The sequence below is a fragment of the Carcharodon carcharias genome, chromosome 10, assembly GCF_017639515.1.
Source record: "Carcharodon carcharias isolate sCarCar2 chromosome 10, sCarCar2.pri, whole genome shotgun sequence".
Classification (NCBI taxonomy): Eukaryota; Metazoa; Chordata; class Chondrichthyes; order Lamniformes; family Lamnidae; genus Carcharodon; species Carcharodon carcharias.
The window spans coordinates 143,863,908-143,878,780 of record NC_054476.1 but is presented as its reverse complement, the minus strand read 5'-3'; the positions used below and the strand labels follow the sequence as shown (position 1 = coordinate 143,878,780).

Below are 14,873 nucleotides of genomic sequence, written 5' to 3'. Positions count from 1 at the left end.
GCCTGCAGACACATCTTCAATGCTTATTTGGAATTTGGCTAAGAAGTTTACATTTGGGGAAGGTTGCGGCGTGGAAGGAAGCTGTCCAGCTTGTCGCGTGTGGGCAGGCTCCATGAAAGCTATCCAATTAGTGCCACTTCCCTGCTCTTTTCCCCGTAGTGGTGCAAATGTTTTCTTTTCAACAAATACCCAATTTCCTTTTGAAAGTTGCTTTTGAATCTTCATGCATAACCCTTTCAAATCACGGTAACTCCCTCTGCTTCTTTTGCCAATTATTTTAAAACTGTGCCTGCTGGTTACTGACCTTTCTGCCACTGGAAGCAGTTTCTCGCTATCTTATCAAAATCGCTCTTGATTTTGAAGTTCTATTAAGTATCCCCTTAACATTTTCCATTTGAAGGAAAAACAGGCCCAGCTTCTGCAGTCTCTCTACGTAACTGAAGTCCCTCTTCCCCGGATTAGAATTTCCAGGTAATTCTGTTTTTGTTTTGTTTTGGATTTCCAGCATCCGCAGTTTTTTTGTTTTTATCTATGGTCTTACTGAAGTCTAACGTGTGTTTTAAGAATGCTTTGCATGACTTCCTTGGTTTTGTGCTCCGCTTCTTTGTATAAATCCCAGGATCCGGTGTGCTTTCTAACAGCCTGTTCAACTTGTCTTTTCAGCAGCCACTTTCAAAGGTTAATGTGTGTGAACCTAAAGTGTTTCAGTTTCTGCACCCCCTTTAAAGTTCACGATTTAGTTTATAGTGCCAGTTTTCATTCCTCCTCTTAAATACATCACCTTATACTCACACCCATTGTTAATCGGGCACGTGAATGAATGCCTAACCACTTTGAAAATAGCTTTGGTTTCTCCTGTCGTCCTGCGTACCATTCACTCCCACTCTGAATTGATCTCTGCCAAAGCAACCCAACCAACCTGTTATAAGCAGCACAATTACTCATTCCCAACTGAGGTAGAACTTCTAACCTCTTCATTCCATCTACCGCCCCCCCCACCCCAACCTTTAGGATTATGTGGAACAGTGAGGAGGGAGTGCAGGATTGGTGGGATGCACTATGTCTCCGTCACTGTTTGAGAGGGAACCACTTTGCCCTTTGAGCCTGGCGTTCGATCAGTGCACTGATTTGTATCTCAACTTCATTTACCTCCCTTTGTTCCGTACTCCTTGACAATCTTGAAAGCTCCATGGGTCTCCACTAACCTCCAACCTCTTGTAGTAGAGAGTTCCTGATTTCCACTACAACCTTGTGTGAAAATCTCCTGAACAGCCAAGCTCTACGGAGTCCCTTACCAGAGGAAACAGCTCTTTATCTACTCTGTCAAATCTTTTAGAACATTTTAAATATTTTGATTAGATCACCCTTTAATCTTCTATATTCAAAGAAATGCGAGCTTAGCCTAAACAACCTGTCTTCATAATTGAGCCCTTTTAGCCCTGGTAAATCTGCACTACATGTCCTCCAAGACTAATATATCCTTCGTAAGAGCTAGTGCCTAGAACTGAGCACACTTACTCCATAAAAGCAAAATTCTGCAGAAGTCTTAAATAAAATCAGAAAATGCTGGAAATACCCAGCAGGTCTGGCAGTATCTGTGGAGAGAGAAACAGTTAACGTTTCAGCCTGTGACCTTTGGTCAAATTTCATCAGAACAACCTCTCTAATTTCACTCACTTCCTCCAAATAAAAGGTGTTGCAATGGAAACCACTTTGGATTCTCGCTATGCCTGCCTTTTCGTGGAATATGTGGAACAAACTTTTTTCTAGTCCTAGTCAGGCCCCCTCCCTCATTTTTTTTCCCCAGTGCATTGAAGACTGGATCGGTGCCGTTTCCTGCTCTTGCCCAGAACTGGAAAATTTAATAATTTTTTGCTTCCAATTTCCACCCTTCTCTCACCTTCACATGTCCACCTTCAACTCTCTGGAATAAGTGTGAAGTTATCCACTTTGGTAGAAAAAACAGAATTGCAGGCTACTTCCTAAATGGCGAGAGGTTGGGAAATGTTGATATCCAAAGGGACCTGGGTGCCCTTGTTCGTGAGTCACTAAAAGCTAACATGCAGGTACAGCAAGCAATTGGGAAGGCAGATGGTGCATTGATCTTCATCGTGAGGGGATTTGAGTACAGGAGTAAAGGAGTCTTGTTTCACTTGTATAGAGTCTTGGTGAGATCTCACCTGGAGTATTGTATGCAGTTTTGATCCCCTTATCAAAGGAAGGATACACTTGTGTAGAGGGAGTGCAATGGTGGTTCACTAAACTAATTCTTGAGAAAGTGGTATTGTCTTATGAGAGTTTGAGGAAATTGGGCCTGTATTTTCTAGAATTTCAAAAAATGAGAGGTGATCTCAATGAAACTTACAAAATTCTTACAGGGTGTGACAGGGTAGATGTGGATTGGATGTTTCCTCTGGCTGGCAGATCTAGAACTAGAATTAGGGGCAGGCCATTTAAGACCGAGATGAGGAATTTCTTCACTCAGAGGGTGGTGAATCTTTGGAATTCTCCACCCCAGAGGGCTGTGGAAGTGAAATCATTGAGCACATTCAAGACAGGAATCAATAGATTTCTGGATACTCATGACATCAAGGGATATGGGATGGTGATCAGCCATGATCTGTTTGAATGGGGGAGCAGGCTTGATGGGCCGAATAGCCCACTCCCATGTTCCCTTTTCTTCCTTGACTTCTCTTTATCTGCCCTTTCTGTCTCCATTTCTGGGGTTAGGCTATTGACCAATATTGACTATGAAGCCACAGACATATTCAGCCAACTTGAGTACACTTCCTCCCACCACACTTGCTGTAAGAACTCCAGTCCATTCTCTCAGTTACTCCAGATGGGGCCTATCCAGAGATTGGTACAACTAGTTCCCCATTCACTTTCTGTTCTGTTCTGAACCTCCAAATCCATTATCATTAGGATAAATATATTTATCTGGAAGGGAATCTTGAGGTGTGTATTATTGAAATAAAAAACACTTTTTTGAACAAAAACTTGATATTTTTAATCCAGGGGCTGCTGGAGACGGTTATTTTCCCTGTTGGTAACCTTTTACCTTGATATAACTCATGTAATGCTCCAGTCTCTGAGTTGTATAATATTATTAAGTCCGTCCCTTTGAGCTTCCATGCATGGTATTTAGGATTAGAGCTCTGATTATCTTTCACTCACTGTGTGTCACCAGCCTGAAATTACAGAGAGTCTGCTGTATAATATGTCAAAACTTTGCAATGTAGTAAAATTGTAAAAGTGAGTACAGCACCGGTCTCACTAAACCATTTTGAGAGCAGCCTGTGACAGCTTTGCTCAGTTAGTAGCTCGTTTTGCTTCACTCAAATCCCAACCATTCTGAGCATGTTCAGTCATTCTGCAGTGGGAGATTTCAACCCTCTTTCCTACCTGTACAATAATATCGAGGTTATTGGCATTGTGTGTTTTTCATGAAATATTTGAGCCAGTCAAGTAGAAGTATGACAGACACTAGACAGAAATTTAATGTCACAGATTTTATTTAAATCATGGAAGTGTTTCCTGAGGTTGAGGGTAGGTGTGGAACTGAATCGTAGAATCTTACAGCACAGACTGAAGCCATTTGACTCGTCATGGCTGTTCTGGCTCTTTGGAAAAGCTATCCAATTAGCCTGATTGCCCTGTGAATTTTTGGTAGTTAGTTAGCTTGGAGCCACTCAAATAGTGAGAGGTGCTAGCTTCTATATTACATCTTATGTTATGCTTCAGACATCCCAATTAGTTTGATATTCATTGAATGATCATCCAGGCCCAGGTATCATTAAGTACTGGCCAATTTGTACAAGATCCCACAAAGGGCTGATTGTGGTATTGAGGGGAGGGTATTGACCAGGACACAGATGGTGGTACCAGAACTATTACATACAGTTAGGACAGTATCTTTCCACAGCCGATACTCATTACATTGTAATCAGGAAGGACTTCTGAAATGAACAGAAACTCACTACAGGTAAAGTGCCTCAAATCCAGCTAACCAAAACCAGCAATGTCCAAAAACCAGACATTTTTAAAAGCTGCCATGGATGAATTTTAATTATTATTGGATGAGTAAAGTAACTTAGCAGCCTGTTCGGCTAGTTGCTGATTGGCAAGGTGGGGCCCTGACTAGTTATTGGTTTAATGGTCCTGTCTTTTCCTGTGGTTTGAGCCCTTAACCCCGCCTGAGCTGTCCCGGCCCGATCCAGCCCATCCTGAAAACCAGCAAGGTCAGAAATCCAGCACGGACTCAGTCCTGACATTATTGGTTTTGAGACATTGCACCTGTACTAAAACTGTCGACTTCATCGAGCAGAAATAATGAGTGAGTTCACTCTCACTCCAGCAGTGTCCAATCCTGTCTGGACTGGTGTATAACACACTTCCCTATATTGTAATAGTGATTAACACAGAATCACACAGTGCAGAAGAGGCTCTTCGGCCCATCGAGTCTGCACCAACACGTGAGAAACACCTGACCCACCTACCTAACCCCATTTACCAGCACTTGTCCCATAGCCTTGAATGTTATGACGTGCCAAGTGCTCATCCAGGCACTTTTTAAAGGATGTGAGGCAACCCGCCTCCACCACCTTCCCAAGCAGTGTATTCCAGACCGTCACCACCCTCTGGGTAAAAAAGTTTTTCCTCACATTCCTCCTAAACCTCCTGCCCCTCACCTTGAACTTATGTCCCCTTGTGACTGACCCTTCAACTAAGGGGAACAGCTGCTCCCTATCCACCCTGTCCATGCCCCTCATAATCTTGTACACTGCGATCAGGTCACCTCTCAGTCTTCTCTGCTCCAACGAAAACAACCCAAGTCTATCCAACCTCTCTTCATAACTTAAATGTTTCATCCCAGGCAATGTCCTGGTGAACCTCTTCTGCACCCCCTCCAGTGCAATCACATCCTTCCAATAATGTGGCAACCAGAACTGCACACTGTACTCCAGCTGTGGCCTCACCAAGGTTCTATACAACTCCAACATGACCTCCCTACTTTAGTAATCTATGCCTCGATTGATAAAGGCAAGTGTCCCATATGCCTTTTTCACCACCCCACTAACATGCCCCTACGCCTTCAGAGATCTATGGACACACACGCCAAGGTCCCTTTGTTCCTCAGAACTTCCTAGTATCATGCCGTTCATTGAATACTTCCTTGTCAAATTACTCCTTCCAAAGTGTATCACCTCACACTTTTCAGGGTTAAATTCCATCTGCCACTTATCTGCCCATTTGACCATCCCGTCTATATCTTCCTGTGGCCCAAGACACTCAACCTCACTGTTAACCACCCGGCCAATCTTTGTGTCATCCGCAAACTTACTAATTCTACCCCCCACATAGTCATCTATGTCATTTATGTAATATATTACTTGTCACAAAATACTTCCTTGATTGTAAAATGCTTTGAGATACCCTGTGGTTGTGAAATGATCCTGTAGAAATGGCAGTTCTTGTATTTTGATAATTGTTGATCTAGAATAGGACAGTTTTAGTTGCACTCCTGTGTTGAGTTTCCTCGGCCTGTCAAGGCCTGAGATTCAGAGGCCTGTTCCTCGGATACGGGAGGATGTGTCTGTGCCTAACCCATGAAACCCCAGAACTTAAACCCGAATGTGGTGCCCAAAACCTCATAGTGAAGGGGATGGAGGCAGTGGGGGCACGGTAAATCCTCTGTAAAAAGTACTGCCAGTCACCAAACACAGTGCATCGAGGAGTTTACTATATTCACAGACACAGTCCATGTTTCCTGTCGGAGACACAGTCCAGGTTTCCTTTGAGCACCTCCCTGGTTTTAATCTCTCCGCCATTGATGGCCATGCTTTCAGCTACCTAGGTTCTAAACTCTGGGATACTCTCCTTAAACCTTTCTCCTCCTGTAAGTCATTTCTGAAAACCTTCCTGGATGATCAAGCTCATGATCACTTACCTTGATGTTTAATCTTATGTATACCCCCTTGATCTTCACCCCTCAACTAGTGGACACAGAATGCTTCTATCTACCTGCCCCATCCATAATTCCAAACACTTCTGTCATATTGCACCATGATCCACATTCTTCTAACAAAAGGACCCAATCTTTCAAGTCTCTTCATTTTTGACCGGAAAGCTGCTGGATATGAAGAAATACAATCTGTCCCGTGCCCTCTCCAAAGCCTCTACATCCATCCTGTGGTGTTGAGCTTAGCCCCAGCATGGATGTGAAATGACTGATATTTAGCACCTCCTGAAAGGCCAAATTGTTTTTCTTCCTGCCCTGAAAATGCTTTCCACTTGAAACACTGGATGAATGTGAGCACTTGAGTCACTCTGTGTATTTGCCTAAACAGTCAAAGGCAACAGGCCAGTCATGAGGGTGGTGTCGTATCTATGCTGCATTCTGCACTCACTCAATCTGCACACGTTCCAGTTTAGGGCATTAGATGGGGTTCAGAAGAGGGAACCTGTACTTTTTCCTGGTCTTACACTGTCAATTATAGCACTCCTTTTACCTCCTAAGGATTTACCATAGTATTACAGAGTGGTTGCTTTTAAAGAAATAAGACCATAAGACATAGGAGCAGGAATTAGGCCATTCAGCCCATCGAGTCTGCTCCACCATTCAATCATGGCTGATAAGTTTCTCAACCCCATTCTCCTGCTTTCTCCCTGTAACCTTTGATCCCCTTACCAATCAAGAACCTATCTATCTTGGTCTTAAATACACTCAATGACCTGGCCTCCACAGCCTTCTGTGGCAATGAATTCCATAGATTCAGTGCTCTCTGGCTAAAGAAGTTTCTCCTCGTCTCTGTTCTAAAAAGTCTTCCCTTTACTCTGAGGCCGTGCCCTCGGATCCTAGTCTCTCCTACTAATGGGAACATCTTCCCCACGTCCACTCTATCCAGGCCTTTCAGTATTCTGTAAGTTTCAATCAGATCCCCCCCTCATCCTTCTAAACTCCATCGAGTATAGACCCAGAGTCCTCAAATGTCCCTCATATGTTAAGCCTTTCATTCTTGGGACTGAAATAGCTCCTGCATATATCATGACTCCAGGTTCGATGCACTTCTTTCTAGTTGTGGTAATACAGTTCTTTATGAGCTGTGTGTGTGTACAACCAAACAGACCAGTCCCAGCTGTCTCAAACAGAGAGAGCAGCATGCATTCCTTGTGAGTTATTGGATCAAACTTCCACTGCTACTGAAATGGAGAGTGGAGATAGTGGCTGCGGGGCCGTGAGAAAGATTCTTGTTTGTCTAGTTTAGGGAGGCATTGTGATTTGCTCACAGATTATGTGAGATGCCAGTTATATGTGCTAAGCAAGTAGAGGTCTTGTGCTTATCAAGGTGAGCCAACAGAGCCAGTGTGGGTTATTTATAAAACAGATGGTGGCAATACAGAGAGAGTGCTGCACTGTCGGGGGATCAGTGCTGAGGCAGTGCCATTCTGTTGGAGGGTCAGTACTGAGAGAGAGCACTGCACTGTCGGAGGGTCGGTACTGAGGGAGCGCTGCACTGTTGGAGGACCAGTACTGAGGGAGCGCTGCACTGTCGGAGGGTCAGTACTGAGGGAGTTCTGCACTGTTAGGGGTCGGTACTGAGTGAAGCGCTGCACTGTCAGAGGGTGGGTACTGAGGGAGTGCTGAACTGTGAGATGCCATCCTTTAGGTGGTGTGTTAAACCCTTGTGCCACCTGCACGTTCAGGAGAGCATAAAGAAATCCCATACGAAAACTGCGAATGATGGAAATACTGAGCGGGTTATCAACTCGATATGTTAACTCTGTTTCTCTCTCCACAGTTGCTGCCTGATCTGAGTATTTCCAGCATTTTCTGTTTTTATTTTATATTATAAAAAATCACATGGTGCTTTTTTGAAGAAGGGCGTTGGAGTTCTCCCCAGAGTCCTAGTCCACATTCATCCATCAACCAACATTGCCAAAACTGCTTATCTGGTTCTTTACTGCTATTTGTGGAGCTCAGTGCCAATTGGCTGCAATGTTTATCTGTTCACCAGTGACTACAGTAAAACTATTTCATTGGCTGTGAAGCACGTAGGAATCTCCTGAGACCATGAAAGTGAAATATCTATACATGCATACGTGACTGATTTTTTTTCTATAAGTGTGCCTTTAAAAGTGGAATGTAAGAAGCACTCGGCATTCAAATGTACTGCCTGGTGTTGTGCCCCGCCACATAGACTGAGAAGGCAGGCTCTGCTCTCGGTTTGGGTAGAAATAGTGCTCTGACAGTTTTCCTCGGGTTCCAAGGGGTGTTGGTGGGGCTGGACCTTCTCTCTAATAGCTTCAGTATCACTGGGTGAGAAAGGGTCAGTCAAAACTGTGATACCTTCTGTTGTTGAATAGCCTGCTGGCCCCACTGTTGAGATTTTCACAGACTCTGCTGAGGTGTGAAATGGGGTCAGTTTGTGCCCGTGTAGCTTTATTCTCTCTCCGCAGTGCCTCCATATCTCCTGAAGACTGTACTTTCAGTGAGGGCAGGAAGGGGCTAACCAGGGAGAAGAAAAGACTAACGACATCAGGCCAACAGTTCATGTTTACTGAGCATGATGGATTTACTCCAAGGATAGCATCAGTCCACAATGCAGCATCCTAATATCAGTCCCATTGTACCTGTCACCCATCAGAAGGCAGACTGATTGCAATTAAACAGGCCAACTCAGGGAACCAGACAGGAATAACCCTGCTGTCCTCTGATAGCTTTAGGGGCCTCTGCTTTAGAAATATTGTACACAATCTGCACTTTCTCTCTCTGATCACGTCAAATCCCAGCTTGAGATCAGCTGCCTGTTGTTTAAACAGAGAAGCTACTCCCAGCAATCTGCTGCTGAAAACTGTCTGACCTTCCTGATAGTTCCAATCTTTTCAAGGTAATGGGGCTTGAGGATTCTGGGATATACATGGCAATATGTATTACACCCAATGACAATATTAATTCCTGCTCCCTGGAACAGATACATCTCCAGTTAGAAACAGAGTAAAGCTCCCTCTACACCGTCCCCATCAAACACTCATCAGGACAGGTACAGCACGGGGTTAGATATAGAGTAAAGCACCCTCTACACTGCCCCATCAAACACTCCCAGGACAGGTACAGCACGGGGTTAGATATAGAGTAAAGCTCCCTCTACGCTGTCCCCATCAAACTCTCCAGAGACCCACAGTGATGCTCCAGAGATCCGATTTCGAGTTCCACCACAGCAGATGGTGAAATTTGAATTGTATAAAAATCTGGAATTAAAAGTCTGATGATGACCATGAAACCATTGCCGATTGTTGTAAAAACCCATCTGGTTCACTAATGTCCTTTAGGGAAGGAAATCTGCCCTCCCTACCTGGTCTGGCCTACGTGTGACTCCGGACCCACAGCAACATGGTTGACTCTTAAGTGTTTTCTGAACAAGGGCAATTAGGGATGGGCAACAAATGATGGCCGAACCAGCAATGCCCACATCCCATGAACGAATAAAAAAACACTCCCAGTGCAGGTTCAGCATAGGTTTAGATGGAGTTAGGAGAACTTTATCTTGACGTGGCTCAGCCCTAACTTCAAAAAGCACTGTTACTTTTTTTTTGCATTTTACTGGATGTGGGCTTCGCTGGCTGGGCCAGCATATATTGCCCATCCCTAATTGCCCTTGAGAAGGTGGTAGTGAGCTGCCGCCTTGAACCGCTGCAGTCCATGTGGTGTAGATACACTCACTGTGCTGTTAGGGAGTGAATTCCAGGATTTTGACCCAGCGACAGTGAAGGAACAGCGATAAGTTTCCAAGTCAGGATGGTGAGTAACTTAGAGGGGAACTTGCAGGTGGTGGTGTTCCCATCGATCTGCTGCCCTTGTCCTTCTAGATAGTAGTGGTCATGGGTTTGGCAGGTGCTGCCTAAGGAGCTTTGGTGAGTTTGCTGCAGTGCACCTTGTAGATGGTACACACTGCTGCTACTGTGCATTGGTGGTGGAAGGAGTGAATGTTTGTGGATGTGCTGCCAATCAAGCGGGCTGCTTTGTCCTGGACAGTGTGAAGCTTCTTGAGTATTTTTAGAGCTGCACTCATCCAGGCAAGTGGATAGTATTCCATCACACTCCTGACTTGTGCCTTGTAGATAGATGGTGGACAGACTTTGGGGAGTCAGGAGGTGAGTTACTCATCGCAGGATTCCTAGCTTCTGACCTGCTCTTGTAGCCACAGTATTTATATGGCTCCAGGGCCACATTTTCACAGCCCATCATGAAACTTTCCTGAACAATTTTGCCGATTCAATACTCAATTCGAGGGCAATGCAATGTGCAGATTCCCATTGTGAATGACGGTCCCAGCTCCCTGCAGGTCAGAACTGGACAGCCAGCAGACTAACTATACACTTAATTTTAAATGCAAGTGAAATTTGGTCTGTTGTGCAATGAGATATAAATTATACAATTGGTTGCAACTTCTGACAGTGGTTCTATTTAGAAACTGAGCTGCAGTAAGTCGGAGGGGTTTAGGGATCACGTTAATGTTATTAGAAGATAAAGCCAGGCTTGCAACTGGAGCTACACTAATCAGAAAAATGGATTTGAAGGACAGTACTCGATAAGCACTATCATGCACAAGTGTATGTGAGAACTCGAATTCCAGCCAGCCATTAACCTCACCTCCCCACCCAAAAACATTATTCCTTCTATACAAGCCAACTCATTGCTTTCTCAGAGGCTGAACTTCCTGATGTGTTGTAGCTGGTGTGAAAATGTATTTACTCACCGTGCCTCTGGAGAAGCTGACTGTATAATGTTGATATCCTTCAGGTAATAAGCAACTCCTGCTGGCTAACTAATGTCAGCTGTTGTTTTGAGAGTCTCTATCAATCAGAAGCTCTTATTCAGAGACTTGGGACACACAGCCCAGGCTGGCACAGGAGTGCTGCACTATCAGAAGTGCCATCTTTGGATGACATTTTAAACCGATTTAATGTTAATTAATTAATTTAATTTAATGTCTTCCCCCTCAGCTGGATGTAAAAGAAAAAAAATCCGTGGTGTTAGAATAGGGAGGAGTTCTTCCCAGTGTCCTGGCCAATACTTATTCCTTAAACTAAATCTCAAACAGATTCACTGGTCATTCTCACGTTGCTGTTTGCAGTGTGCAAATAGGCTGCTGCATTTCTGACATTACAATAATTGAGACATCCTGAGATAGTGAAAGACATTATAGATTTTTTTTTTGTTTAGCCTAATGCAAAATGTCAGTCATGTTGCATATTCTATTAGCCTGGGATTATTTCTGTGTGTGCTGGGCGCCCAGCAACCTTTAAGCTACAGAAGAGGCTGCAAAAAGTAATTAAACTCTTACTTTTCTTATCCCCCTTCCCCCTACAGTACCAGGTGGGACAATTGTACTCTGTGGCAGAGGCAAGTAAGAATGAGACTGGTGGGGGAGAAGGTGTTGAAGTGTTAAAGAATGAACCGTACGAGAAAGATGGTGAGAAGGGACAATACACACACAAGATCTACCACCTCCAGCGGTAAGTGGGGATGGAATCTGCTGAGCACCAACCCGGAACTGCAACAGTAGCATAGTCATTATGTTACTGGGTCAGTCACCCAGAGGCCTTGGGCCAGTCACCCAGAGGCCTCGGCGATGTTTAAATCCAACCTAGAAATTGGAGGTTTTAAAATATGGAATATAAAGCTTATCTCAGTAATAGTGACCATGACAACTATTGTCAATTGTCATAAAAACCCATCTGGTTCACTACTGTCCTTTAGAGAAGGAAATCTGCCACCCTTACTTGGTCTGGCCTACATGTGACTCCAGACCCAGAGCAATGCCTTAATGGCTTAGCAAGACACTCAGTTGTAGTTAGGCAAATGGCTTAGCACTTGGGCATGGGCAGTAAATGCTCAGTTTATCCGTAATGCCCATAGCCCATGAATAAAGCAAAATGGCCCAATCTCTGAGGCAGTGGTTAGAGCAGACTTACAGTTGATCTCTCTGAGCAACCTCTGTGGTTAGCTGCTAAAGCATCAAATATACTAAACCTTGTCAGAAACTTCGATGGAGGTGAAACTATAACAGAACAGTGCCAAAGGGGAGAAGTTAGAGAGATGATGTGAAGTAATGATTTAAATCACACCAAGCTCTAGGTTTTAAAAACTTGCAGATTTTTGATCGACAAGGGAGTTAAGGGTTATGGGGGGGCAGGCAGGAAAGTGGTTTTAAGACCACAACCAGATCAGCCATGATCATATTGAACAGCGGAGCAGGCTCGAGGAGCCAAATAGCTGACTCCAGCTTCTAGTTCTTATGTTTTTATTGTTGTAAGAGGAAGGGAAGGTGAGCAGCTCGATAGTCAGAAAGCCCAGGGCTAGGATGATCTGCGACTAACCCTCTTTCAAAAGTCCAACATTGGCTAGCAACAGTTTGTGAAACTCAAAAAGAACACAGGACCAGGAGGAGGCCATTCAGCCCCTTCAGCCAGTTCCACCATTCAGTTAGACCATGGCTGACCCATACCTCAACTCCATACCTTCACTACATATCCCTTGATACCCTTAGCCAACAAAAATCTATCTGATCTATCTATCTAATCTCAGTCTTTAAAATTCTAACTCACTCCCCTGCTGTTGCAGTATCCACAGCTTTTTTGTGGGGAGAGAGTTCCAGATTCCGACTCCCCTTTGTGTAAAGAAATGCTTCCTGACACACTCCTGAACAGCCTGGCTCTAGTTTTAAGGTTCAGCCCCCTTGGTCTGGATTCCATTGCCTCCACCGGAGGAAGTAGTTTCTCTCTGTCTATCCCATTGAATCCTGAATCATCAACATCTCAATTAGATTACTTGTTAATTTCCTAAATTTGTGAATACAAACCAAGTTTATGTATCCTAGCCTCATAATCTAACCCTTCAGAGTCCCAGGTATCAATTTGGTGAGTCTGTGCTGCAGCTGAAGCTGGTACAGCTCATTGGAATGCAGGCATTTTCTGTGGGGAGGGGAGTAGGGATTAGGTGGAAGTGTAAAGAAATAAAAGCTTACATGTGCAGTCTGGATAATATCACTGTCTGATTCCGGCCCTGAGACTGGATATGGGTGAGGGCCGTTGGTGGTATTTTAGCATCAGTTCCCTCTGGAGTAAATTACTAAGCCTGAGTGCGAGAGGTGAGTTATTGTGCAGAGCTGATGCTTAAGATGATTTAATCACCCTGGCTTAATGGTTTCTATCAGCAATTTTGCTACCTGCCAATTACCTCACTGTGCATTTGTTACCTGCTGATAGCATTTGCTACCTGCTAATCTCCCATCCACCATGTTACTGGCCTTGGCCCCCCTGGGAGGGGAAATCAGTAGTTTCTGATGTGCATTTAATAACATTGAATTTATAGACACAGAAACATCCCATTCAGCCCAACCGGCCTGTGCTGGTGTTTATGCTACACAGAAGGCACCTCTCACCTACCTCATCTCACCCTTTCAGCATATCATTCTATTCCTTTTTCCCTCGTGTTTATCCAGCTTCCCCCTAAATGTATCTATACTATTCACCTCAACCACTTCCTGTGATAATGAGTTCCACAATCTCCCCACTCTCTGGGTAAAATTTCACCTGAGTTCCCCATTAGATTTATTAATGTCCGATTTGTATAACTCTGATACCTAAGGAGGTTTGGCGATGGAGCAAGAAATTCCCTGTTAACCTGGGGCTAGTGCACAATACAGGATGACTCAGGAACCAGAGGCAGTTTCATCATCAAGTAGCTTCACCCTAAAGCAATGATCCCTAAGCAAGTTTCAGTTTCCATTGATTAGTACTTTTATTTTTGGAAACATTTATTTTATAATCGCTATTGCATGACTCACTTTACATGTTACTCAGGACAGTAAGAGCTTCTTTAAATATATAAAAAGGAAGAGACCGGTCAAAGTGAACATAGGCCGCTTAAAGAATAAGGCTGGGGAAATAATGGGGAACCAAGAAATGGCAGAGAAGTTGAATAAACACTTTGCATCAGTCTTCACGGTAAAGACACTAATAGCCTTCCCAAAATACTAAATAATCAAGAGGCAAAAGGGGCGAGGAAATAAATACAATAACTATCAGCAGAGAAAAAGTCCTAGGAAAACTAATGGGGCTAAAGGCCGATAAGTCCCCTGGACCTGATGGGTTGCATCCTAGGATATTAAAGGAAGTAGCTACAGAGAGAGTGTATGCACTGCTAGTAATCTTCCAAGAATCTAGATTCTGGAAAAATCCCAGAGGATTGGAAAACTGCTGATGTAACAACCTTATTCAAAAAGGGAGGGGGACAAAAAACAGGCAACTATAGGCCAGTTAGCTTAACACCTATCATTGGGAAAATGTTAGTATATTATAAAGGATGTAATAGCAGAGCATTCAGAAATACATAATATAATCAAGCAGAGTCAGCATGGCTTCATGAAGGGGATATCATGCCTGACAAATTTATTGTTTGAGGAGGTAACAAGCAGGATAGATAAAGGAGACCCAGTAGATGTAACATATTTCGATTTCCAAAAGGAATTCGATAAGATATGGACATAAGGTTACTTAATGAGATAAGAGCCCATGTTGTTAGGGGTAGTATATACATGTATGGAGGACTGGTTAACTAATAGAAGACAGAAATTTGGGATAAGGGGGCATTTTCAGGATGGCAACCAGTAACCAGTGGCTTGCCACAGGGGATCAGTACTGGGCCACAATTATTTACAATATGTATTAATGAGGGAAGTGAATGTATTATCATCAAGTTTGCAGATGACACAAGTAAGTGGGAAGCCAAGTGGTGAGGAGGTGATGGCGTAGTGGTATTGTCACTGGACTAGTAATCCAGAGACCCAGGTTCGAATCCTGCCACA

At 43.9% G+C, this 14,873-nt stretch overlaps 1 protein-coding gene across 1 annotated transcript in view; it reads left to right on the top strand.

Moving 5' to 3' along the window:
* The window catches only part of pitpnaa (phosphatidylinositol transfer protein, alpha a), a 66,454-nt gene that overhangs the window by 28,685 nt on the left and 22,896 nt on the right, over positions 1 to 14,873 (top strand). Inside the window, exon 3 of the mRNA XM_041197983.1 lies at positions 11,375 to 11,520. Within this exon, the coding sequence (XP_041053917.1) occupies positions 11,375 to 11,520 (146 nt within the window). The remainder of the gene's footprint in view (positions 1 to 11,374; positions 11,521 to 14,873) is intronic.